This window comes from Numenius arquata, chromosome 23 (genome assembly GCF_964106895.1).
Source record: "Numenius arquata chromosome 23, bNumArq3.hap1.1, whole genome shotgun sequence".
In the NCBI taxonomy this organism is placed as follows: domain Eukaryota; kingdom Metazoa; phylum Chordata; class Aves; order Charadriiformes; family Scolopacidae; genus Numenius; species Numenius arquata.
In genome coordinates, this window is record NC_133598.1 from 2760600 (window position 1) to 2787232 (window position 26633).

Consider the following 26633-nt stretch of genomic DNA (forward strand, 5'->3'; position numbering starts at 1 on the left):
CTTCAGCCTTTTGAAGTTGAAGCCAAAAGGGTTTAACAACAAGCCCCACCATCAGAGCTTTTTTAGCCCTAATTTTAATGCAGTGGGAAGGTGGAGGGCAGGCGCGCAGACGCCTCGGAAAATCCCGGCTTTCCGCGGGCGGTTTGGGTGACCAACGCGCAATTAAATCTCCCCGAGCCAGCGTCACCAGGGACCGGCTGCAGCGTCCTCCCTCCTGCTTCGGTCTCCTCAGCCTCCGGCCCTGGGGTTCGGCTGCTCCCCCCGTCGTCTCCTGCTGGGTCAGGACCAGTTCCGTCCCCTCGGAGGGACGACGGCGGGAGCTGGGGGCTGTTCTCCCCGAGGGGACGCAGGACTCACAGCCATCTCCACCTTCCTCCACCTCAGCGACCGTCACCACGGCAGAGGGGGCTCCGGCTCCGCTCCCACGACTGAATTCCCCCTCATTCGCCTACAATTAGCAACCAAAATCAGCAAGTCACGGCCCCAGCTAAGCATCCCTGGGAAAACGCCACCAAAGTGGCACTACAGTGACCCGGCCAGAGCTGCTTTTGGGCAAAAGCCTCACAAGCCCTTTATAGTTCAAAAAAAAAACCTACTGAGAAAAGTAGAAACGCGCTGCCCCGCACCCCAGCCCGAGGCCAAGAGCAGGAGTCGAGTCCTTGGCGTTTTTCTGCCTACGAGGGCGGGTTTGGTTCCAAAAGCCCCGCACCCCCTGGGCCGAGATGCAGGACGGCCAGACAGGAAACTTAAAGATGCTGCATCGGTTTAATTACATCCTAAAACCCCTCTCTATCTGTAAGAGGGATCGTAAGCAACGTGAGACTCTCCAACGTGGCATCAGGGTATTTTCAAGAGGCCGGAGGTGCGGGAGGTCAGACGTCATTCATTTTTCTCCATAATAATAATGGTTCTGGTGGATAGCAAACTGTCCATGAGCCAGCAATGTGCCCTTGTGGCCAAGAGGGCCAATGGGATCCTGGGCTGCCTAGGGAAGAGTGTGGCCAGCAGGTGGAGGGAGGTCATTCTCCCCCTCTGCTCTGCACTGGTGAGGCCACAACTGGAATACTGCGTCCAGTTCTGGGCTCCCCAGTTCAAGAGAGACAGGCAACTGCTGGAGAGAGTCCAGCGCAGGGCAACAGAGATGATGGAGGGATTGGAGCATCTCCCTGATGAGGAAAGGCTGAGAGAGCTGGGGCTCTTCAGCCTGGAGAAGAGAAGGCTGAGGGGAGACCTTATCAATGCTTCCAAGCATCTAAAGGGTGGGTTGAAGGATGGAGCCGGACTCTTTTCAGTGGTTCCTAGTGACAGGACGAGGGGCAACGGGCACAAGCTGGAACATGGGAAGTTCCATTCAAATATGAGGAGAAACTTCTTTCCGGTGAGGGTGCCAGAGCCCTGGAACAGGCTGCCCAGGGAGGGTGTGGAGTCCCCTTCTCTGGAGACCTTCAGGCCCCACCTGGATGCAGTCCTGAGTGATGTGCTCTGGGCAACCCTGCTTCCGCAGGGGGGTTGGACTGGAGGATCTCTAGAGGTCCCTTCCAACTCTGACAATTCCATGATTCATTTGGTAGAACTCAAACTTGCTGTGCCAGGAACAGGCGACAATCCCTAAATCTTTAGCGATGGTGCTTCCAACGCTGTCCCTCACACTCGGTGTCTCAGAAACGTCACCACCAACGAGGCTTTCATGAGCTCTGGCCTGAGCAAAGAGAGAAAGCGCCCCAAATGTGCCCATCCGTTCCCTGCCTCGGCGGCTGACGACAGGAGACAGAGGGGTTTTTTTTGAAAAAAAAATTCTTTTATTGGAACTCATCTGAACATCAGATATACCTGGTGTTGGTTAGCAAGAACCGTTTGTACATTTGATATTGATGGTGCCAAAAACCCAAACAGCGACTGACTGGATGAGATGGAAATTTAAAAAAAAAAAAAAAAAAATAAAATAGAATAAAATAAAACATCGGAGAGGTTTCGAATGTGAACAGAAAGCAGAAAGATCAGCCAGTCTAAGATTCAGTGTGAAGGCAAAATATTTCCTGATAAAACAGAACCCTTTTTACAAAATATAAATTTTGTAATAAAAACGTGGCGAGGGAGAGAAAGACAGAGGGGAAAGGGGAAAAAAAAAAAAAAAAAGAAATAAAAATAAAGATTAGCAGGACAGAGCTGCAGAAGCTTACACTGCCCAAATGGCGTTAAAACCTAGCTAGGAACCTCACCAGAAAATGAAAACATGCTGGAATACACCCTGCTCCACCCCCCACAGAAATGACTTTGGAACGGTAACGAGGACGCTCCCCGGCGAGCGCTGCACTGGGTTATTCCAGAAGGGCCAAGCTGTCCCCCAGCGGATGTCGGAAAAAAGAGAGAAAAACTAGAACCAGTAACGCAGCGGAGGGAAATAGGGAAAGTGTGGGCAGCGACTGGTCTCCCCGCCGGAGGGGGCTGGCTCCTGGGGGGGGGGGGTCAGGGAACGCCTGCTCACTGCTCGTCCTACCGATGCAGGCGTGGGGGGGGAGGGCTAAAAACACTGAAAATCTAGTCTATTTGAAAACAATCGCATGCAATGCAGGCCCCCGGGGGAAACCTGCGCTGTTCCCTTTATTAGAAACTGGCCGAATGGGCTGGAGAGTGGCCGCAGCCGCTGGGTTCTCGGGGCTGGGCAGGGCGGGTCCGGGCACAGCACAATGATAATTCTGAAGCGGGTTCCTCGGGTGGGAAAGGCTTCAGGAAAATCATCGTGGAGCCACTTTCGAGGGGATCTGAGGTCTTTAAGATTTAAAAATAAACCAGTAGTCTGTACATTCTGGGTTGTTTTTTTGGTTTTCGTTCAGTACAAATGAACTAAACTGGGCTGCTCATCCACCGCCAGCAATTCTCAGATTTCAGAGCAGAGGGAGAGGTGAAACAAACTCCTTTTGGGCACCTATCGGTAACAAAACTTTGTCCCTGCTTAACTCTCTGCCATCCCTCAGGAAGTGGAAAGCACATGTTTAGGTAGTGTAAGCCTTTTTCCTTTTATTTAGAATACCCTCTTTGTTTAAACAATATTCCCCCCCCAGATACAAAGTTCGGCCAGTAAAGATTACATGGAAACTGGAACACGCATCGTATGGAATACAAGATGCACCGGATGAGGAAGTTTAAAAACTTTCCGAGCGAAAAGTAGAACAAAGAAGAAGAAAAAAAAAAAAAAAAAAAAGAAAAAAAAAAAGTCTCCTAACATTTTCCCAAAGGTTTCACTCTCCTGTCACACACACTCTCCAAATGACAGCTTAGCAAATTCAACTCTGCAAAAGAAAACAGAGCCACGTCAATCGAGGGGAGAGAAAAACCAGCCTCGAGGACACCGACCGCACCGTGGCCTGGCAGGAGCGATAGGGTCGGGGCGCTGCGACCTCGGGCTGCGGCCCCCACTCACCTATGTCAGCTTCTTGGCTTTGTTGTAGAGCGAATCCACTACTTTGCTCATATTCTGAATAGTCTCGAGGGCAGCTTCATAGGTTTTGTCTACGGGGGGTTCGTCGAAGATGATGAGGACTCCCTCGCCTTGGTCAAGGATGCCTGCGGACACAAAGCCGCGGTTACCGGCGTAACGCTTGACGGTTCCCACCTTCCAGACAGCAGGAATTTGGGGGTCTACCCAGCAAACTGGTCAGCTGTGTAGGGTTTGGAAGGGGCTCATGGGTTGTACATGTACATGGCTGACTGGTTTTGGTCTGGACTGCATTAGCAGTACCCTACCCAGGGAAAAATAAAACAACACACATCCTCGAGAGGGGCTGAGAAGATGCCCAGGAGACGTTTGTGCCTGAGCAGTCCCCAACAGCCACCTTCCCCCCCCAGCCCCCTGTGCCCAGCACGGGCTCAGCACAGCGCTGGGGCAAAAAAAAAAAAAAAAAAAAAAGAGACTACTTTATAATTAAACCATTTCCAGGTGCCAGATGGGCACTGCAGCTGGGCTCTGTAATTTTTGAGCTATTCTCTAACCAGCCATTCATCCTGCTCAGTGAGATCAAGAGGGCCCTTCTACATCAACACTAGGGACAATGTAAACAAGAACGGGGGCGGTTCCTTGAGGGCTTCTCAGAGAAGCAGCCTCCTGTGAGCCCTGACACCCCAAAGCCATCAGCTCTGCTCCGTGTGGGTGCCCCCACCAGCGCACAGAACGCCCCTGGCATAAATCATCAGGGAGAGGTGACCACGTACTCCAGTAAGCTCTCCCTGGACAGCCCACCAGTGGGTGTCTCAACCACCCTTGGATGCAGCCGCAGCAAGGAAGGGCTTAACAGTGGTTTCTAATTTGTGAGAAATTAAGCCCGGAGCTTAACGAAGGCAGATGGAGCGATAGGAACAACGTCCACGGCAAGAGTAACAAATAAACCCACCGCTTACTGCTCTTCCCTGTTAACCTGCCGTCTGGAGCAGAGGGGTCTGAGGAGGACACTCGGGGCTCAAGGCTGCGGCGATAACGAGGGATCTGCCCCGAGTTTGCTCACACCCCGCCTGCCCTCGGGCAGCAAAGCAGCCAAGGGTGAAGGATGCACAGACTCACCGTGAAATTTCTTGTCCAAGATCATCTGTGACAGTTTCCTTTCTACCTCAGCCTGAAATTGAAGCAGAAAAATGAAAAGTCTCCCAGAACTATATAAAGAAATGTGAATTTTACTACTCCAACAGCCCTGGCGGGATATAAGCATTGCTTAAAAGCAGCTATTTTATCCCTGAACATGGTGTCAGCACAGATCTCTCTTGCACGCTGCTCTGATACTGCCAGATGCTTTAGATGACACAGGAAATGAAGCAGTAGCTTTTACTGACGAGGGCACCAGGATGCCTTGCCCTCGCGTTCTGCAGAAGCCAGTGTATCTGTCACTCCCCACAGGCATTACTCGTTAGGGATTTGGAGCATTAAAGCTCGGTTCAGCAAATATTTAGTCAAGTGTTGGCCAAGCTGACCTCCTGCCCAGCCCAGGCAAGGCTCCCGAGCCAGCTCCTCTTCTGCTCTTTGGACAGAGGACACAGACCTTCAGTTAAACAACCGCAGACCAGCTTTTACTCAAACTATTAAATTTGTGTTAAACACCAGGGCTAGACCAGGAGGAGACTGCACAGATAGAAGAGGAGGATGGATAATGTACAGTTCCAAACCTCTGGCAATAAAGGACAAAAGCACTTTGGGATGCAACTGGCTTGGGCTACAGTGGATTTTCCTAAAACTTAATCTGATTTGGATTATCTGTAAAGCACTTATTGCAATAGTCAACGTGACATACGCATCCCTAATGGAACTTCACAGTGATTAGCTGGATCCCGTATCTTAAGGGTCTGAGAAAGATTCCTCCGAGCACGCTCACGAGGATTAAATGCGGGTCACCGGGGAAGACCGAGCTGGTCACGACATGAGCTGTTACTAGAGGAAATCCCATCTCCCAGAAAAAACAAGTGCTAACACAGGGAGTAACACCCCTGTGAAGGAAGGGGATGCTACAGCAAACTCTTTGCGCAGAGGAAGCCAGTCCGATGACCCCTGGAAACTGTCTGTGTTAAAGTTAAGTTCCCAAGAGCACTATCTGCCTGTAAACGCTGTGGAGCTGACCTGTCAGGTTTAATAGCCCACATTTATTTCCCAGCGGCAAACACCATTTGACCTCAATTCCTCTCCCCTCTTAAGACGCGTCACTGATTTCTAGTGATGTTCTTACCTTTGAGAGCTTGATGAGGCTGGATATGTGTTCAATCTATAAGAGAGACCAACAGAGTTCAGTAAATCTCTAGCTGTATTTTTGACACGCACCATGGAGGTGTGGGGTTCTGCCAAAGAACAGCTCAAGGGCCTGTAAACGCTCCGGCCTAAAAACCTCCAACGGCTTTGTCTGCTCTGCAGCTTCATGTCCTTCAGATTTCATACCCATTTTTAACTGACGATGGACACCTCAAGCCATTTCACTCTGAAACAACATTTTTTTTCTCCAAGATTATTGCAGCTTTACCCACACTCTGTCCGAGCCCTTAAAAGGCAAACACCTTCAGTGTTTAAAGCACATTCACCTTTCAATGTGCGTAGCAAAACAGACGGAAAGGGTAATGACTCCGGAACGTGGTTTTCCAACGCTCCTCTTAGCCCCCTCCTTATCATTTTTCAGCTGAACGTGACGAACCCCGAGCTCTGGAAGTGCTGAGTAGCTCTCAGTAAGATTTATTCTCTATGGGAACAAGTCCCTCAGCCCCCAGCAGCAGGGGACAGAGGTACCAAACATGTCGCTGTGCTCGCTGGAAACATTTACCTGTACTCTGGAGAAGGGTTCAATGACTCTGATCAGATTCTGTTCCAATAAGTTATCATAGAGCTTAGCCAGGTGAGTGTTTATGATGGGGTCGTCCCTGAGCTCCACCTTGTAGTCTGTCAGAGCCTGCGGGAGACACAGTGGGAAGAAATAATTCAGGTACCAACAGGTCTCCTGTCTTCAAAGCCCCTCGGAGGGTGAAATACCCTTCCCTCCCTGCCCAGCAAAGCATCAGTGGTTAATCCAATCCCACAACTCAGCTAAAAGGCCAGGAAGTCACGACAGCCTGGCAGCCTTTCAAGCACCGTGCAGCAATCGCCTTTCATCTTTACGCTGCCGGAGCTCAGCAAGCCAGAGTCGCCGGTTTACGCTCAGGACAGCATGGCAGGATTGTTTCCCGACACGGGAATCCTCTCCGTTATCTCTGTGGTATTCTTGCTGAAGCCAGGAAAAAATTTAGGAAGGTACACATCTCAGTGAACAGCACCAAAAGTTCAGGAAACTACTTCTGAGTTGGCTCTCCAAAATAATAATAATAATAATAATAATAATAATAATAATAATAATAATAATAATAATAATAATAATAATAATAAAAACCTCAAAGAACGCCCCAAACAAACAAACTTCCCCAGTTTCAAGCAAGCTACCGCTCCCCATGCTGCAAAACCCAAAGCGGTTGATTATTGGAGGGTATCTGCTTGACGCGCTGTTGCTTTCCATGAATGTTTTTATGTTTTCCTGCTGTGGGATGTAACAGCTCCTACAACTTCCCAAACCCGGCATTTCTGAGCGTTTTGTCCAACCAGGCCCCGTTTTCTGTCTCCTGACTCACCTTCTCAAAATCTGCCAGCGATCGGTTCTTACTGGCCTGTGCCACACATTTTAGTGCTTCTGTCTGCAAAGAAAGAAAACGAGAGCAGGTTATTTTTCTGGATGCTCCTCTCAGTGTTATCACGCCAACTGTGCAGTGTCTTGAAAACGTGCTTAAGCAGCAGAACGGGAATGTTCCTCTTACTACAGAGCCATGTCAGTGTTGCTTCCATGCAGGCAGAGCAAGGACAGCTGCTAATAAGGAGAACATGCAGAACAGCTGCAGGACACAGCGTGAAATCAGCTTCACAGAGACAAAGAACTCAAGTTTTGCAAGGTCTGAGAACACCAGCTGCAGTTCCTATCGGGTTGCAGGTTGGGAGTTTGATACAGTTTTTAAGGAAAGCGCACATTTGGGCACATGTTTAATGAAGGTGGCCATTCTCAATCCCTAAGCTGTGTTTCTCCCCTCCAGCAAGTCACATTTCCTCTGCTGAGCAGCAGAAGCACAGCCACAAGTCCTAGGGATACCCTTTCACAGACAGCATCAGGAAATATTTCTTGCCTACCCCACAATTGCCAAAACAAAGCAAAAGACTCAGCCACAAACTTATTTACCATTCACCATAATTCACCATATTTAAACTAAACGGAATAGTAACACCACCAGAAGAACAGTTTCCGAGTGGTGAGAGGAACAAGCGCACGAGACAATAGAATCATCACAGAATGGTTTGGGTTGGAAGGGACCTTAAAGATCATCTAGATCCATCCTGCTGCCCTGGGCAGGGACACCTCCCACCAGACCAGGTTGCTCCAAGCCCCCTCCAACCTGGCCTTGAACCCCCCCCAGGGATGGGGCAGCCACAGCTTCTCTGGGCAACCTGGGCCAGTGCAAGCAGGACAAGCAGGACAACCCGGTGGCTATGGTGCACAAGACCCAGGCTTCTGCTGCCATGTCCCCCACCAAGCTGGCCCCAAGGCTGCCCGCTTTCTCTCTGCTCCCCAGGCTCAGTTTCCACAGCTGCGGCAAGAACCCGCTGTCTCAGGAGGACAGCACAGGGAGCAGCTGAGATTTTCCTCCCTCACCCTCTGAAAAGGAGCCTCCAGCCCAGCTGCCGTTCAGGGGAAGGGGATGAAGCAGGACTGGGGACCGCCCTTTGTGATCCTGCAGGGATAACGCAGGGATATCCCCGCTCCAGACTCTTCTACGTACGTGTGCTCACTGACCTCCTTTGCTAAAGAGCTTCCCGGGTCCTCTGTGAGGTAGGAGAGCATTAGCTCCTGCATCAAAGTAAATAGCTGGCTGACCAAAGCCACCGAGGGCATGGGTGTATAAGCCTGGCTCAGACCCCAGCACGCTTGGCTTTTGGCCCTGGGCTTTACATAAGCATCCCCGGATTTAATACGGGGGTGGCACTCGCAGACTGGCAAGTCAACATGGTAGAATAAACAGTTGATTTAACAGCTCCCCAGCTGCCTGGCTTCCACCTTACAGTCATCTAGGTCTCAAGCTGCTCTGCCGTGAATGGATTTTCAGGACTTGCTACAACACGAGTGAAAACAATGAAAAACTTGGATTTAAATGGATCAGATCCATGGCTGCAGAGCAGTTGGCGAGGGCCAAGACAGGAGCACCTTACGGCATCAGGCATTTAGGAGTTCATAAAGAAAGCAGGGAGGAGAAAAACAGAGAAAATGAAGCGAGCAGGCCAGATTCTCAGGTTGTGAAAATCACCGTATTCCCTTTGAAGGCAACTGACTTACGGTAATTACTTATGGTAATTTAATCAGTCCTGGATCTCACTCAGGACACTCAGAAGTGAAGGGTATTTTGGTATGAAAAGACCGAAGTATCTGACTAAAAGAACACCACAATATTCTCAGAGATAATAGGAAGATAGAAAGGATGAAGTTTCTATACCTGTCTTCCTGCATACCGCAGAGCAAGCTTCCCACTCACTAACGCTTGCACATCTTCTGGGCTAGAGAGGGAGGGAGGGAAGAGAGCGTTTATTCAACAACACGGTCAGCTTAAATCTAAGCGTGTCTCAAAAATTCCCAATTAATGGCAAATTACTAGGATTCAAGTAACATCATATCACAAGCATTGATTAGTTCATAAAGACAAACAGCAAGCTCGTCTGCTTGAGTTCTTTCATTAGTAGAGAGTCTTATAAACAAAAAGCCTTTCCCATTTAAATATAGGAAGTGTTCTTCGCAGAACCATTTGCCACGTACATGTTCAGCATGATTTTGCACAGCAACATGTATTTCAGCGCAGTGATGGCTTTTGGGTTGTCAATTGAATCATATCCCTCAAACGCCTCGTAAAAATATGAATAGGCTGTTTTCCAGTCCTTCTCTTCTGCTGCGTGAATAATACCTGCGGAGAGGAACAAACAGGAGAGCAGCAGAATCAATTCTGAACGTCACTGGAAGAGGACAGAACAATTTGATTGCCCGGTGCTTTATCTGTACTTCAATAAAGAGATTCCTTTCCTTCTGTGTCCCCCTTTACCTTATCTCTAGCAGAAGAATGTCTATGCCCTCTCTTAAGGGGACATGTTAAGACAGACAAGTTTGGGGCACTTTAGGTAAGTGCCTGCAAATCAGGTCAGGATCGTTACAGTTACACTAACGTGGTGTAATGCTGTAGTGCCTGGGGAGGTTACGGACCCTCTACCACCGGAGGTTTTTAAAAACAGGCTGAAAAAAACATGTCTCAGGAACAATGTAATTACAGCTGATGCTGCCTTGAGGCAGTTGGGCAGACTAGTGGGTATCTTGCGGTCCCACCCAGCACCATTTTCTATGATTCACTCAGGAAAGAACAAATATCAGTCAACTGATGCATGGTGACATGTCCTAGACTCTTCCCTCCCGCTGAAGGGCTTTACCTGACTGCATGTCTAACGCCGCCTGCAGCTTAGGTGGACAGTAGATGGCGTTGGCTGTAGTCCGTGCAGAGGTTAAGGCTGCTCTTGCTTTTGGCAGATTGCTCAGGGCATGGTAAGTCTTACTTTCTAACAGCTGCACTTCCACCAGCAACGCCTTGTCATCCATCTTTTTCAATTCCCGAAGAAGCTGGGAGCCTAGCAGCGGGGAAGAACAAGAAAGAACCTTTGTAACCTGCTCTGCATCCACTACCAAGAACTAAACAAACCAAGTTCTTCTCCCCACAGCTCTGGCTTCGAGGAAGCGGGGCAAGGCTCACACAATCTGTTCTTCCAAGGAGAAACAAAGGAGAGGAAATGATAGCGGGTCAGTGTCAGTCCACAGCTGAAGAAGAAGCTGTGGCTGCCCCATCCCTGGAGGGGTTCAAGGCCAGGTTGGACGGGGCTTGGAGCAACCTGGTCTGGTGGGAGGTGTCCCTGCCCAGGGCAGGGGGTGGAACTGAATGGTCTTCAAGGTCTCTTCCAACTCGAACCATTCTATGATTCCAAGAATGAACCAGTTTCATGTTAGAGCTGGAAGAGGGCAGTGAGAATTCTCGGGTATGTGGACAGTGTGTCTCTGCCACCTCCCCACAGACAGCAGGCGCTCAGCACAAAGCCAAAGCCGGGTTGTGCAGTTCAGATGGTCACTCTGGTACCCTTTCCCCAGACGACAGTGTGATTTACCGCTTACATTCACAGCTCCGAGCAAACCCGAAGTACTGCCCGCTCCCCCATCATTCCCCTACGGTGAGACCTGAGGATTTTCAAGCGACTCCTAAGAATACGGGATGAGGAAGGAATGTTTTAAGCACAAGACATCTGCAGATCAAATTTAGGAGGTAGGAATGGATAGCCTAAGAAATGCCTAGATAAACTGTCACACTGAAGCCGTGTGAGGACAGAAAGAGCCAGCCTCAGAAGACTCTTCCTCTTCTCCCCCTCCCCCCCACTTATGAACTGAAGAGCTAACTTGGGGCAAGCAGATGAGAACGTCATCCTCACTTGCTCTGCTTAGATGCTGAAAACCACAGCTGAACCCGGGTAACGAGGTGGAAGAGAATGGACTCTCCCCAGAAACATCCCATAGACACTCTCTGCTTGCACCTACTCCCCACGGACATAGTCTTGACCAGTCACACAGAAGTGCTAGTGCACATCGATATCTCGATAGAGCCTCGAGAGGCTGTCCTACAGCTACGGGCCTTCACAACCCCCTAAGCTGTACCATCAGCATTACTTTAATTAAGCACAGCTTTGCAGTATGGAATCTCATCAGTTTAAACCCGAGTGCGTTATATATCTGTATGCAAATGACTTCTAACTTGATATTGAATTCCATGTATCAGAGCACTTAACATAACTTGATATTCTGATCAGACACAAGTCACCCAGGTGACTCTGGACGTGACACGCTCTTGCCACCAGACTGTTTAAGAAGTTACAGGTCCCTGGTGAGACATCACGACTGCCCAGGCGAGCACTTCTGTCTGTGTCACCGAGCCATTCCCAGCCCTCTGTGCGCAGAGCAGTCTGTGCAAACACCCTTCAGCCACCTCAAACCTCACCACACATTGCCCCAGTCATTTGCAAAATGAGCATTTGTAAAGCCCCGGAGGGAGCCGGGCCCTGTAACACGACCTGCTTTACTCTGCTTTGTGGCAGAGCAGGAGAGTTCACATGGTTCATTACCATATCTCAGGTGGTAGAGGAGCAAATTCTGAAAGCCTTTACACTGCTTCACAAGAGCTTGTCTAATTACATCCTTAGAGGTTTGCCATTTCCCAGCATTTCTACTGCTTTTACTGAGGCTGTATTTGAACAAACTGAAAAAAGCTGGTTTCTCCCTCCGACCTCTCTGACCACAGCAGTATATACTCTGTATGTTCCAGCAGGAGCCAAACCTGACGGCCTTCAGCTGGATACAGCTCCTCTTTGCTTCCAAAATTATTTGAGATGAACAAATGACGATGAACAAAGAGATGTCTAAAAGCCTTTATCACCAAGCCATAGCAAAAGATGGCAGAGCTGGTACAGCACTGAGAAATCAATGCCCAAGTCCTACAAAACTTATGAAGGAACATGATGTAGTGGATCATTTTCCTCGTCAGCCTCAAGACTAATTACAAAGCAAAGAGCTGCTACCACCACCTAGTGGAGACTCACCCAGCTGCAGCGCTTCTTGGTACCTCTTGGTATCGAAGTACAAAGAGACCAGCCTCGCCTGGGGAACAGAAAAAGAACGGCTGTGAGGAAAGCCAGAGAGAGGTAGCACAGATTTATTTTGTTAAATGAAACTTTATATTCTTATCTGCACAGATTTTATTAAATTAGTTTCTATTCATTACATCATATGGCCCATTTCTGCAAGATCTAGCGTTTGGAAGACCGGCTCGTTTAAACACAAGGGGTAAAATCCTGCCTATTCAAGGAAAATCACTAACTTTGGTGTAATTGTTATCACCCATCCATTACATGTACAAAGATCCAGACAACACACCACAAGTTCCCCACAAGTTGAAGAGCCACCAAGCTGGTGAGGGGTCTGGAGAACAAGTCATATGAGGAGAGGCTGAGGGAACTGGGCATGTTTAGTTTGGAGAAGAGGAGGCTGAGGGGAGACCTCATTGCCCTCTACAGCTCCCTGAAAGGAGGGTGTAGAGAGGTGGGTGTTGGCCTCTTCTCCCAAGGGAATAATGACAGGAGCAGAGGAAATGGTCTGAAGTTGGGGCAGCGGAGGATTAGATTAGATATTAGGAAGAATTCCTTCACTAAGAGGGTGGTCAGGCACTGGAGCAGCCTGCCCAGGGAGGTGGTGGAGTCGCCATCCCTGGAGGGATTTAAGGAACGTGTAGACATGGCACTTCAGTGCATGCTCTAGTGCCCGAGATTGTGGGGGCCTTTTGTGTGTCTATGGTTGGACTCGGTGATCTCGGAGGTCCTTTCCAACCATGAAGATTCTGTGATTTCTATAGCTATTAAATCTGATAAAGGGAAGAGGTTATCACGCAGGTTTAGGAGCCGCACTGTAACCTACCTCCAGAGCCTGGCGTAGGAAAGTCCTCTTCTCTGATTTGGCCCATTCAATACACTCTAAACACAGGTCAACCTTAAAGGGAGCAGAAAGAAATGTGTAAAGCCTTCTGCTGCCCCTCTTTAAAACAGCAGTATGGTTCAACCCCTTCCTACAAAGCAACAAGAATACAACAAAGCCTGAATCTCCACAACGTAGTTGGAGAAAAGAAGCCATTCCTGTGATGCTTAGCAGCATTGCTAAGCATCGAATTAGCTTTACTCTGAAATGAGCCCGGAGATTACCCTTCACCCTTAGTGCCTACCCCAAACAGCTCTGAACGACACCTTTAATATGGCGTAGTTCCCCGCTGACGACAACTGCGGCTCAACTGCAGCATTTAGTGACTTGTCCTCAGCGAGGACTCCCTGGTCGCCCCACACCATACACTTCAGCCTCGGGCTGCATCACGCTGACACCAGAGTCTACACCCACAGAAAAGTTGCACAAAATGATATAAAACAGCCAAATGGTGCTACATGTTTTCATATTCTATCTGCTAGATTAACTTTCTGCACTTTGTAACAACATTGACAGTATTATCCCGCTTCTAATACGTTCTGCAAGAGAAAGTAAAGTTCAGAAGGCAAACAAAGGCTTAGTTTAAGCTTTAGCCATCACAAGAAAACCCAAGAGACCACCTTCTTCGATTCCTTCTCTGAAGCACTCGGCTTCCAATAACTTTTTCTGACCACCAGGGACAATCCTCCCACACTGGAATATGAAAATAAAAGATTTGGCTCCCAAAGTTTCACCGGTAAAAATGACCGCTGAAATCCTAAGGGCATTTCTTACACAGCTGTGGTTTTGTTTGAAATAAAAACATCTGGGTCCACCAGAACCGGTTAAGGGATGAACTGAAAGGCTTTGAGGTCCCTTCCAGCGCGTTTCGCACCATTTCATTTAGCCAGAGAGAGAACTGTGTTTTCAATTGCTCTAGAAAGGAAGGAAAACGAAGCGCACGTGTTTTAGGGCCTAAATATGTCAGATCCTGGGTAATTTAGCAGTACAAAGCAGCAGAGGTGCCGGCTCCACTATTTAGAGCTGAGTAAGGTGCCAGGAGCCAGTCCGTAAGTGACACTGGAGGGTTTATCTGTCACTTCAGAGCAGAGTAAAGGAACCCAATAGCTTCTCAAATTTTTAAGACTGCTGGGATTCCCTTGATGAATAAAGCAGTCGTGTTCCACCCCAATTAGAAGCGGGTGTTGATTTAGACCTGGCCAATAATACACAGTAAGTCATCCTGAGGCGCTCGGCTCAGGAATGCCTTTTCCCAAAAATCTCTGGATCGCGAGCCTTTCTGGAGCAGCTCCGGAGCTCTACTGCACTGCAGGACTTGTCAGCCCCTCGTCACTGCTTATTAAATGGGGACAATTTATGATAAGCCATTATGAAGCTGCAATTTATTGCACCGTGATAGCTGGAGCATTAGGAGCTGGAGAAATCTCCAATTTCATTGCTTTAGTGGGCTCTTGGGAGTCTTCTTAATCTAAGTTACACCGAGGAAGCAAGTGTCCCTCTGAACATTGCTGAAAGCACTCAGGATTCCTGCATCAAGAACCTCACAGGTCAGGTGTCATAATTCCTTAAGATTTTGGCTTCTGAATACGCTTGAAAATGAATGTTTTGACTAACTGGGCCATTTCTCCATCACTGTTCCTCCAAGTTCTTTCCCTGACATAAAATGCCACCTTTTGGGACTGTACTCAAATATTGTCATTTACACCAAGTTACCTTTAGAAAAAAATCTGAAGCCACTCATTTTCTCATGACCCCTTTAGGGGTTTCCCTTCTCACCCGCACATCCCAACCCCGCTCCCCTTGATCTCTTCTGTTAAAGAAAAGGGGCAAAAGATACTGTCCGTCACTGTTTACGGTAACGACATACAAGAAACCACAAGAACTGAAGAGCAAATGGACCTTTGCTAGGTTACCCGAGTGAAAGGACGATACTTCTGCGTTGATTTGGCTAACGAGAATACCAACTGCCCCTCAGCATCGCAGAACCTCGTGCAGGCTGGAATTTGCCAGTCGCTGTGGGTTCAATGTTATAAAATAACTCTATCCTAGGGAGCTAATGAGAATGGGGTAAATCCTAACTGGGAGCTATCTTGGACTGAATGGGTTTCCCAGTGGAGAAGTTAATCCACTGGAAGTAGTTTACCCTTGGTAGCTGCAAAACATTTTCCACTCCCACTTCAGGAGTAGCTTTCAAGCCTCAGAAGGTCTCTGTAGAGTAAAATGCCACCGCACTGTGTCTCCATGCAATACACCTTCATGTCTCCAGGTGAGAAATCCCAAGTAATCCTCACCATCTTGAGAGGCTGGAGAGTTGGGACTATGTGAGCCTCATGAAGTTCAACACAGTCAAGTGCAAGGTCTTGCATGTGGGTCAGGGCAATCCCAGGCACAAATCCAGGCTGGGCTGAGAATGGCTGGAGAGCAGCCCTGAGGAGAAGGACTTGGGGGTGTTGGTGGGTGAGATGCTCCACACGCCCCAACAACGTGCGCTGGAGCCCAGAAACCCCCTGCACCCTGGGCTGCATCCCCAGCAGCGTGGCCAGCAGGGCGGGGGGGGGATTCTGCCCCTCTGCTCCGCTCTGGGGAGACACCCCCCAGTGCTGCCTCCAGCTCTGAGGCCACCAACAGCAGAAGGACATGGAGCTGTTGGGGTGGGAACAGAGGAGGCCCCGGAGATGCTGGGAGGGCTGGAGCCCCTCTGCTGTGAGGACAGGCTGAGAGAGTTGGGGGTTCAGCCTGGAGAAGAGAAGGCTCCAGGGAGACCTTAGAGCCCCTTCCAGTCCCTCAAGGGGCTCCAGGAAAGCTGGGGAGGGACTCTGGATCAGGGAGGGGAGCCATAGGAGGAGGGGGAAGGGTTTGACACTGACAGAGGGGAGATGGAGATGAGATCTGGGGAAGAACTTCTTTGCTGTGAGGGTGGTGAGAGCCTGGCCCAGGTTGCCCAGAGAAGCTGTGGCTGCCCCATCCCTGGAGGGGTTCAAGGCCAGGTTGGAGGGGGCTTGGAGCAACCTGGTCTGGTGGGAGGTGTCCCTGCCCAGGGCAGGGGGTGGCACCGGGTGGGCTTTAAGGTCCCTTCCAACCCAAACCATTCTGTGATTCTATGAAATAGACACTTCGGTTTAGAAGCAGATGCTACAAACTCCAGGCCTTATCAGTACAGGCAAAAAGTAAGGCAGAGCAGGCAGAGAAAACCTTTGTCTGTAGATGTCAGGAAGGGATGAGACCCACAAGCAGAAGAAAGCTCATTAAGCAAAAAGAAAACATGGCTGTTAACTTCTCTGGGAGTTTTTCTGGCTACAAGAATGGAATAAGGTTCTGGGACGAGGTCCCCAAACACACACCAGGAGCAAAACACTAACCGTTCTATGATTCTATTTCATCGCACCAACTCCTGACCAGACCTCAAATGCTCCCTCCTCCAGCTCTGTGCCATCACACACTCTCCCCACTGTTCCACTGGACCAGGCTCACTGGGACAGGCACCGCTCCTCTCACATCCCCAACACTAATCCCACCGCAAAATACTACTAGTGCCGTGTGTCTAACAGCAAACAACACAAATCTAAGAAAAATGGCCCAGGGTGAGAGTTACTTCTAACCTGGAGCAGATTGAGGCTTGCGGAAAAACATGATTATGATTGAATTAAATTATCTGATGTTTTATTAATAGAATACATCCAAATGCATTAAATGAACATTTCCTGACAGGAATAATCCTTCAGTGTGAAGCGAAGTAGGTCAGATAATGGTGTTAGAGGCTTTTGAGGAACGCAGTAGTGCTGAAATGTCAATCTCACCTCCTGTCCTGTTGCCGCCTCCATATCGAGGAAGAGATCGAGCAGGGACCGGACTAAGCGGGCTGCCTTTGCTTTGCTGATGGAGTTCAAGAAGGGTCGGACGTACTTCAGGAGTCCTCCCAGCTCTGTAGGCAAGAAAACCGGAATCGTGAAAGCACAACCACAAGGCCAAAAGTCACACCACAGCTGGAGTACTTGACACGTCTATACACAGCGGTATTTATTACAGCAAACAATTTATAAGCAGTCTCTCAACATCATTTACGGGAAAAGGGCGATAAACATCACCTGAAGGAAGGCCTCGCAGTAAACACAGGGGCTGGCAAAGGCCACGGCCGGGCTCTGGTCTTCCCCCACACCACACACTTCCCGTTACTGCAGTTCACCCAATTATAATACCATTTGTAACTGCACTTGCCTCGGGCACGTTTTAAAAATGTAAGCATCTGCTAAACGCTTTGAGATTTTTCTATAAAACGGGCAACGGAGTTTATAGTTTAAGTATGTTTTTATTAACTCACAGTTTGAGGTTTTAATCTGCCATACCTAAGCCAGTCGGATACACCGCGGATATTCAGTGCTCCACTGCTGAATAAAGGACATTTCTAACACTTCAACTACCCACGTTACCTAGTTAAAACTTACCTTACCCAACTAGTTTTCTGTTCCTACTAGTCACCTTAGTTTACAGTTATAAAACTAGTCTCGAGCTGACAAAAGAAAAGTCTGTAGGAAGAAATACACTAAAAAATGTCATTCCCACAGAGGGCAGGAATGTCACAGCAGTTTCAGGACTGGGCGTTCACGGGAGCAGGAGGGAGTTGAGTGCTGGAATTGCAGAGCACAAGTTAAAAGTCTTCTCCTGCCCTAAACAACACGGGGCCGTGGGGCCGGGTCGCCGAGACGCATGTTTACGGCCGGGGAAGACGATCCCTGTAGCAGCCGAGGCCGGTGCCAGCGCAGGGCTCGGTGCTGACTCACAAAGCCGTGGGGTCACGCACGGAAATCACCCCTTGTTTACTCCAGAATTTTAAGCCTCACCCAACCATCAGCCAGATCTCACACTACCTTGTTTACAAGAGTTGATAGTAAAAAAAAAAAACAAACAACAAAACAAAACCTGTAATGACTATTTCAGGAATCTTCAATATACTCTATACCAAACTAAACTAAGAGACTAATTTTATTTCAATTAATATAGAGAGGAGCATCAACAGCATTTCAGTTTGGGAGGATTCCAATAAAAACAGATGAAAACAAGGTTTCTTTCATATTTCACTTAGCAGTAATGCAAAAGAATTTTTGTAAGAACATCCTAATAATATCTTAAAATTATTCCTTATATATTTTACTTTCTCAACCTATTTATTTTAAAAGTCTAATCAAGCCCGATGTAGCTCATTTCTTACACCGTTAAGAAGTGGAACTCCCAGCGTGTTCCAATCCAGTTGCTCCTGGTGATGGACTGCCATTTTTACACATCTGAAAGCACGGTTTTAGAACAAATGGAACTTTTCTCAAGTGCGCCCTGAATCCTTAGAGGAGCCTTATTTTCCAAACAGCAGAGCAACAAATCCCCACTCTTCCTACAATGAACCACTCAGACTTTGTACAGGGAATAAAACAAGACGCTATGACCGCCATGCCTAAGATTTTATGTAGATTTTACTTTCTGAGAATAAATGGGCAGGTTTTTCTAGAACTGAGATATCGATACTATAATATCGAAGAATGACCACTGCTGACTGATGGTTTCAATCAGCTTTTACTCGATAAGGAAAACTTTACCAACCGCCACGGGGCAGTCGGTAATTTCACCCACACTGCCTTCCTTCCGAGGAGCACTCAATCTGCAGCACCACTCGGGGATGCAAATCCCCATCATTTTAATCAAACGCTTCGGTTTCACATACAGTAAACAAACTACCATGACAGCGGCTTCCAACACATCAGTTTTGCGCAGCTACTCTCACGTGTGCTTCCTCTCGACGCGAGCTGAGAAAGGTGGACTCCAGATCACCCTGTTGGGCTCGGAAGAAAAGCTGGAGCTGCCCAGAAGCTGGTTCTTGTGCTCTTCCCTTGAAAACACCACACTTAACACCAGGAATAAGTCTGCTTCTTAACAGGCCACACCACCGTATCCTCAGCTTTGAGCTCTGTAACTAAGAATTTGCCAGTTTTTCTCCACCTTATCAAGGCAGAAGGACTCTCCCCGAGCTCCATCAACTCCCAATTACTACAAGGTACCTTCTTACTGGGCATCGCTGCATTACACCCGCTCCTCAGGGTCAACTGACTCACGGTTTTAGTGCACAACGTGCTCTTCCACACAGGAAATGAACTTTAGAAGAAAAGAATGGGGGGGAAAAAAAAAAAAAAAAAATCACACAAAATACACTGCAGTACTTATCCTTGCACTGACTTGCTCAACAGCAGCCCAAGAATTCACTGGAAAGCAGGATCAACAATTAGAATATCCCTACATTATGCAAACTACACTTTCAGAGGTGCAAGCTTAAAGTTCCCATAGAAATTTCTCTTTCCTACCAACGTAACTGTCAACTATTTTTAGGATTATGTTTTTTGGTTGTTTTTTTTTTAAAGTAAATGCAGTACTTGGTAATGGTGTGATTGACAGCTCCAGAGAAGTGATGAGCAGCCACTGTGGAAAATGAAGTCTGCAGCTCATCCTCAGAGAAAGCGCTTCCCCCAGCTAACGTGCCACGAACCTGAATTCCTCATCCCAGGTATTCCCAGTTTTAAACAATGCTATAAAAATCTAGAGCTGTCCTAGTAAAAAAAAAAAGTAATTAATCTACCAGTACAATCCTTAATCTCTATCAAGCAGATAAAGAGGGTCATTTGTAGTAGTATTATTATTATTTTAAGCAAAGGCTGCAGTTCACTAGGGGTTAGTCCTCTAAAAGCTACAGATTCATTTTACGCTCCCAGCCAGTCAGCGCCGCAGCAGTTGTAATGTTCAAACCCCACCAAGCTGCAGCTGATGTTTCCCTGACGCTGCAACTCATGGACCCTTTCATCTCCCCAGAATGGACTGGAGAGCAGCCCTGAGGAGAAGGACTTGGAGGTGTTGGTGGATGAGAAGCTCGACATGAGCCAGCAATGTGTGCTGGCAGCCCAGAAAGCCAACGGCATCCCGGGCTGCATCAAAAGAAGCGTGGCCAGCGGGTCACGGGAGGCGATTCTGCCCCTCTGCTCTGGTGAGGCCCCACCTGGAACACTATGTCCAGCTTTGGAGTCCTCAACACACGAAGGACATGGACCTGTTGGAATGGGTCCAGCAGAGGGCCATGGAGATGCTGCGAAGGCTGGAGCCCCTCTGCTGTGAGGACAGGCTGAGAGAGTTGGGGGGTTCAGCCTGGAGAAGAGAAGGCTCCGGGGAGACCTTAGAGCCCCTTCCAGTCCCTCAAGGGGCTCCAGGAAAGCTGGGGAGGGACTCTGGATCAGGGAGGGGAGCCATAGGACAAGGTGGAAGGGTTTTAAATTGAAAGAGGGGAGATTTAGATTAGATACTAGAAAGGAATTCTTTGCTGTGAGGGTGGTGAGAGCCTGGCCCAGGTTGCCCAGAGAAGCTGTGGCTGCCCCATCCCTGGAGGGGTTCAAGGCCAGGTTGGACGGGGGCTTGGAGCAACCTGGTCTGGTGGGAGGTGTCCCTGCCCCGGGCCTCAATGATCTTTAAGGTTCCTTCCAACTCTAACCATTCTATGATCTCAGGGAAATTACCACTTGAAAGCAGCTACAAGCCACTGCAACACCTCGACTCTGTCAAAGAAATTCCACCAGCTGAAACAAAAACATCTGCAGCGAGAGCTACAGCGATATCTGTTTCGTTCGGGCCAGAAAACGCACAACCTCAGCAATTCCCTCGTTAGGTTAAGCAGCACCAGAGTCGCTCCCCTCGGATACTAAGATCCGTGTGTCTTTGTGAACAGTTGGCCCTGGTGAAGACGCTGCTGCTCCTGACTGTCACTCCCACCAGTCTACTTCACCCTAGACAGCACACGGAGAGGGAAGGTGAGCCTGTCTTTCCAAAAAGGACTGGCACATCTCTACACTGCGGTAACCCCTTTCTTCATCCCCAGCTTCACCACACGTCTGCAGAAAGCACAACCTGATCTCACTCCCATCTACACACATACAACTGCCTTCTTCATGTCGCTAAACTAATTTTCTTCTATTCAGACTATAGTTGCTCTGCAGCTTAGTGTTCCCTTTAACACACTTCAAATACATTTCACACACGTACGTGGTCTTAATGTCATTATCAATTACTTAGCCTTCCCCTTAAAAAAAATAAAATAAATCTATTAGCTACCCACCCTCTGAGAATACACTGAAGTTCTTTAAACTTCTGTAAGACTTCAGCTTAACTCAAAACTACTCCAAGTTCTGCAGCCGTAAGGAGGCCGTCGTACAGCCAACGACCCTTCTCTCGGGCTGGTGGGCACCAGCAGCACAGCCACACATTCACCTGGAGAGACTCTTCTGATGATTTCCCCCTTTTTAGCCCAAACACACACATCTCCCTTGGTGCAGGAGCAAAGCCAGGTTTAGTTATCTCCGCAGAAGCAAACACGAGAGTTCAAAGGGCACCCAAACACGGCAGACACCCCTGAGCTAATTGATTTGAGGTCCTTTAATACTCAGTTAGAGAAACGGGCCCTAGTACGGCTGGCTTCCTTTGTCCTGCTCCACATTCTTACTGTAGAAGAGATAAGTCATGTGGTGGAAGGGCTTATTTTTCTCCACCGACTACAAAAGCAATCCACACTAGGAAACCACACATGGACATCTAGAGACAGGTGAGATGAAGAGCATCTTTGTCTCCAGCACCACTCTACGTGCAAACAATCTACTCCGTCACAAGCTCCATTCAATTGCAAATCACGGGGGGATCGGTATCCGGGAAGGCTCAAACACGTGTAGACGTGGGTAGATCAGTTAAATGCCCAAGTCAAAATAAATGTTTGCAAAGACTGAGCAGTAGGACACCAAGTGTGTGTTTCAGAACAAATATAAAACCATGCTCCTGACCAGCTGCTGTCTGAGACCTCGCGCTGCTTTCCACAAACGACTCTGACGTTAGATCTGCCATCCCAGTCGGATTTCAGTTCAGGTTGGTTAAACCTTCTGCTGGCCTGTTTTCCTCAACCAGTCTCAGGCTGCGAAAAGCACACCCGCTTCACCTCCCACCCTGAATTATTGCTGTGCACAGTTAGAAAACACCAGGGCTATACCATGGCCACGGAGAGAACGCTCTTTGTACGGAGGTGGTGCATCAGCTCCCAAAACGCTTGAGGTGAAAAGTGGTCCAGAAAAGGCAAGAGCATTCTTCAGGAAAAGAAACAAAACTAAACTGCTGAGTATAAAATAACAAACACGCTGCCTCGAGCTTTCCAGGAAACACAAGACATGAAGAGATTCAACTCAAAAATAGTTGAATAGAGAACTTCACTCCATTTCTGTCCTTTCACACATTCACAACAGAAGGACTGTCACGTCTTGCTCTCGTGAGGAGCTGGGCAAGGATTTCTGATGTAATGTTTTGGCAGATAAATCAATTAATTGAAAAAGAAGCTGCTGGTGAGAAAGGACTTTGGGGGACAAATTTTCCAATTTGAAATCAGGCTCTGAGATTATTAAAAACAAAACGAGAGAAACTTCTCATCTCAAACATGACAACTTAACCAAACTGCAGTCATTTGTACTGAAATGGCCAGATGTCAGAGTCATAAACTAAACTGTCCAACGCATCAGCTATCTTTTGGAACACCGGGCCAAGTAACACGAGATTAATATTTTATGTTGTTTATCTAGTTTTTTTAGTTTCTGTCCCGTCTCTGAGAGAACACTTCCTGCCAAAATCCGCTTTTACTCCCCTTCCATTAAATAAAGAGGCAAGATCCATTTGAGTGTGCCTTACCCGGTAACTCAGTTACTTATTTCAGGCTCACCTTCTGCCTGCCCGGTCTTGGCCAAAAGCGACCCCAGCTCCAGGATGCTCTGCTCTTTGACTTGCACCGCTTCTTCATCATTTTCCTGGACATCGCGCTTCACTAGGAAAAAAAAAAAAAGTGGAAAAGTTACCTTTAATGCTATTTCAGTTAGAAGATAATCGTTACTAGCCAGCTCCTGGAAAGGCACCAAAATAAAGTAACTGTTGTAACAGGCAGCAGTGAATTCAGCCTGGCCTGCGAGATCTGGAAAACAGATTATGTGGGAAGTTTAAACGCAGAGCGTATAGAGAGCGCTTCATCTGTACTTCACCAAGGCTTTAATCCAGCTGACAGATACGACCGCATGCTCTGACTTGAATACAACTGAAGTTTTGAAGTAGTCTCATTAAGCTTGTCCAGCTGTTCAAGTTTTATTTAAAAAAAAAAACATCACCACACAAGAGACCCTCTCCCACTGAAGCCACAAAACCAAATATAAGAAACTTAATGGGATTTCCGGGGTTGGGTATTCTGGAGTTGGGATTTCTGATGTTGCCGCTTTGTGTATTACATTGCAATCCTGCGGCCAAAACGCAGCACAAGGACAAGATGGGCTGGGAGAACCGGGAACGTTTCGCTCAGGAGCGGATGAGATGTTAGAGCTGCTGCAGGAGTCAGTGCTCCTTCCACACCAAACTCTGACAATCTAATCCTCACTCTGTACCAACATGAGTAACTCCGGCTCTGAAGGAGGTAGAAGGGCCAAATGACATCAGGCAGAACCAGACCTGTGTTTACACAACATCAATTTCATGTAAGTTATCCACAAAACAATACACTTTCTTCCCTGCCACCTGCTACCCTGTAAATATCCATCTCTGCCATCCCCTGGGCGGGTGAGTTCCCCCCAACTTCTACCCAAGCAAAGCCAAAATCCACTGCTCAGCTCTCTGGAAGGAACCGAACTCCTCCACGCTGCCCCTGAGCGCAGATTGCGGCTTTCAGTCCCCACTGTTTAATACAGGGGGTATCAAAAGCCAAGTAACTTTGCTCTCAAGGAGAGAAGTTCTGCAGTAACACTCCCTGGACTGCGCCAACTTCCACCGACCAGCAACACGAGCTGCTGCTCCTGACTGAGCCTGACCCAACGGCAGGCTGTAGGTGTGTTGACAGGCTTGAGAACACCAACTACTAATTAACCAGAGCAACACCGAGAGGGGCGAACAACTTTTAAAGACCGAACAGCAATTCCAATATCAAGGTCTAACACAGACACTAGGAAACGTTTATTTCCCCGACACAGCGAGGTGACAGCAGGTCACAGCATCTTTTCAGAAATCACCATGCAGGATGAGAACCGAGAATTACTCTTTTATACACCTGAGATACCCCCTCTCCCTACCCTGTACCCCCAGATAAAGAGAGACGTCCCCGCTATGCCTACAAACCGCTTTATAGCGCCAACATCTCCTTGGAACTGCTGCAAACAGCGTCTGTCCTGGAAGAAGCAGAAGTTAAACTCCAGCCACAGCACCCGGGAAAACTCCTCCAAACTTTCTGTGTCGCCCTCAGAAGGCAAATTTAAACAGCGGGTGCGTTTTAACGTTGTAAGAGGAAACCTCACCTCCAGCAGAGCTTTCTCACGCCGCTACAGGTCACCGCCACCAGCCCAACACCCAGATAACCGAGAAACCCCAGATGCAAACAACCCGGACCGGCAAACTCCTGCCCGCCCCGCCTCAGCCCCGGCTCCCCAGATCCCTTCACGGCGGTAAGTTCGCAGGCCGCTGCCTCTGCCTGCACCGAAGGGAACGGGGAGGAGCAGCCGGCCCCGGCCGCTGACAGGCTCCCCGAGCCGGGGCTTCACCAAGCCGGCGGGGCCCTCAACGGCCCGGTTCTCTCCACCGACGCGGGTCCTCCACCCGCACCGCCGGCCGGCGGTGCGGGTGGAGGACCCGCGTCGGTGGAGAGAACCGGGCCGGTGCCGGCGGAGCGGGCCCAGGCCTCGCCACCGTCCGGCTCGCAGGGTGAGTCAGCAGCCGGCGGCGGTGGCGAGCGGGAAGCGGCGGCGGGCGAGCGGGGGCGGCCGGCGGAGGTGGGGGCGGGCGGTGGGGCCTCACCTATGGAGTGGAGGATGCCGATGGAGGCCTCGCGGTCGGTAGAGAGCAGGGACTGGGCGCGCTGGAACTCCAGCACCGCCGCCGCCGCCATCTTACCGCTCCCTCACTCCCTCCTCACCGCCAGACCGGAAGCGGCCGGGGAGGCCACGCCCCCTTCCGGGCCCCGGCGGCATGACGGGAGTCGTAGTCCCGGCGTGGAGGCGGCGGGGCGGGGAAAGGGGGGAGGAGCTGGGGATGGGGGCGTGGCTGACGGAGGGGGCGTGGTCTGGTCGGGGGCGTGGTTTGCTGGAGGGGGCGTGGCCTGTGGAAGGGGCGCACATGGCGACCGCGGGGCACACGGGGGTCCCATGGCGGGGGGGGTGGCCGGGCCGTGGGGCCCCGTGCGGGACTTGTGCGGGGTCCTGGGCACTGGGGGGCTGGCGTGGGGCTCCCGGGGGACTCACCATGGCATGGGGGGGGGGGGGGTGAGGGTGGCGTGGGGTGGAGTCCCACTCAAGGCACCCCCCCCACCCGTGGAGCCCAACCCACCCCCCCGGGCAGCGCTGGAGCGTGTACCCCCGGTGTCACCATCGACGGCCACGGCAGGGCCAAGGGGATCCCCCTCCTCCGGACCCCCCCAGGGACCCTCGGGAGGAGAGTCAGGCCTCGGTGGGGACGTGTCACCCCTGAGGGTCACTGCTGTCCCCGTGCCACCACCGGATTGCCCCCCACGGGTGGCAGGTGGCCCTTGGTGGCACGTTGTCCCCCTGTTCACACCTCCCCTGCCCACCCCGTCCCTTCCCAGGGGTGCAGAGGGGCTGAGCTGTGGGGACCCCCCGGCTCACACCCCCAGTGCGGCAGTAAGCACCCCCCCCCCATCACTGCTGAGGTCCCCAAAACCCACCCCTGTCCCTGCTTCTGTCCCCACCGTGGTCCCAAAGGGGCTGGGATGAGTGTCCCCGTGGAGCAGCCGCCTTTCTGCCACCGGAAAAGCGATTTTAACGCCTCGGAGGTTCTATTTTCCATCAAATGGGGAATAAACCCCCCCAGGCTGACGGGGAGGCTCCGGCCCCCCACACGCCATCGCTCCTGGGAAATCCCAGCACCCAGGAGGTGACAGCCCTGGGGACAGGCTGTGGTTTGGAATGGGGAGGTGGCACCAAAAAGCAGTGACTTATCCCCCCTGCCTTTATGAGCCAAGCCTCACCAGGGGGTCACTTGGCCCCACATTCCCCTCTTGGGGGGGCTCGGGGGTGTCCGCGTGGCCATTCAGCCCCCAGGGCCATCTCTCGGAGGTGGGGGACACCCAGTGAGCAGACAGCGGGGACTGCAACCATGAGGTGGGCGCTGAGACCTGACCCGCTGCACAGCTCATCACACCCACAGCAGCCAGATCCCGCAGCACCGGGATGGATCCGACCGTGAGTCCCGTCAAAATACAACTAAAAAATGGAGGGATGACACATTTTGGGGATAAGAGTCCCAGCGGGGTCAAAGGGGGGGGATGGAGCAGGGATCTGGGGGGACAAAAGGCTGGGGGTGCGGTGGGGCCACCGGCTCGGGCGGAAGCATTGGGGTCCGAGGCCGGGGAGCCCTGTGTCTCCCGGGCAGTGTCCCAGCCAGCCGGGGAGCCCCCCCGCCCCAGCTCTC

General features: G+C 50.0%; 1 protein-coding gene across 1 annotated transcript; it reads right to left on the reverse strand.

The window, feature by feature from the left end:
• Positions 1-1784: 1784 nt before the first annotated feature.
• PSMD11 (proteasome 26S subunit, non-ATPase 11) lies at positions 1785-25131 on the reverse strand. The gene is made up of 14 exons (XM_074162906.1): positions 25005-25131; positions 22903-23004; positions 16928-17052; positions 13074-13145; positions 12203-12260; positions 10001-10195; positions 9342-9486; positions 9025-9085; positions 7123-7185; positions 6288-6413; positions 5706-5741; positions 4556-4607; positions 3422-3564; positions 1785-3290 (listed from the first exon to the last, which is right to left on the reverse strand). The coding sequence occupies exons 1-13, from the start codon at positions 25093-25095 to the stop codon at positions 3422-3424; spliced, it is 1269 nt and encodes a 422-aa protein (XP_074019007.1). The 5' UTR covers positions 25096-25131; the 3' UTR covers positions 1785-3290.
• Positions 25132-26633: the final 1502 nt, after the last annotated feature.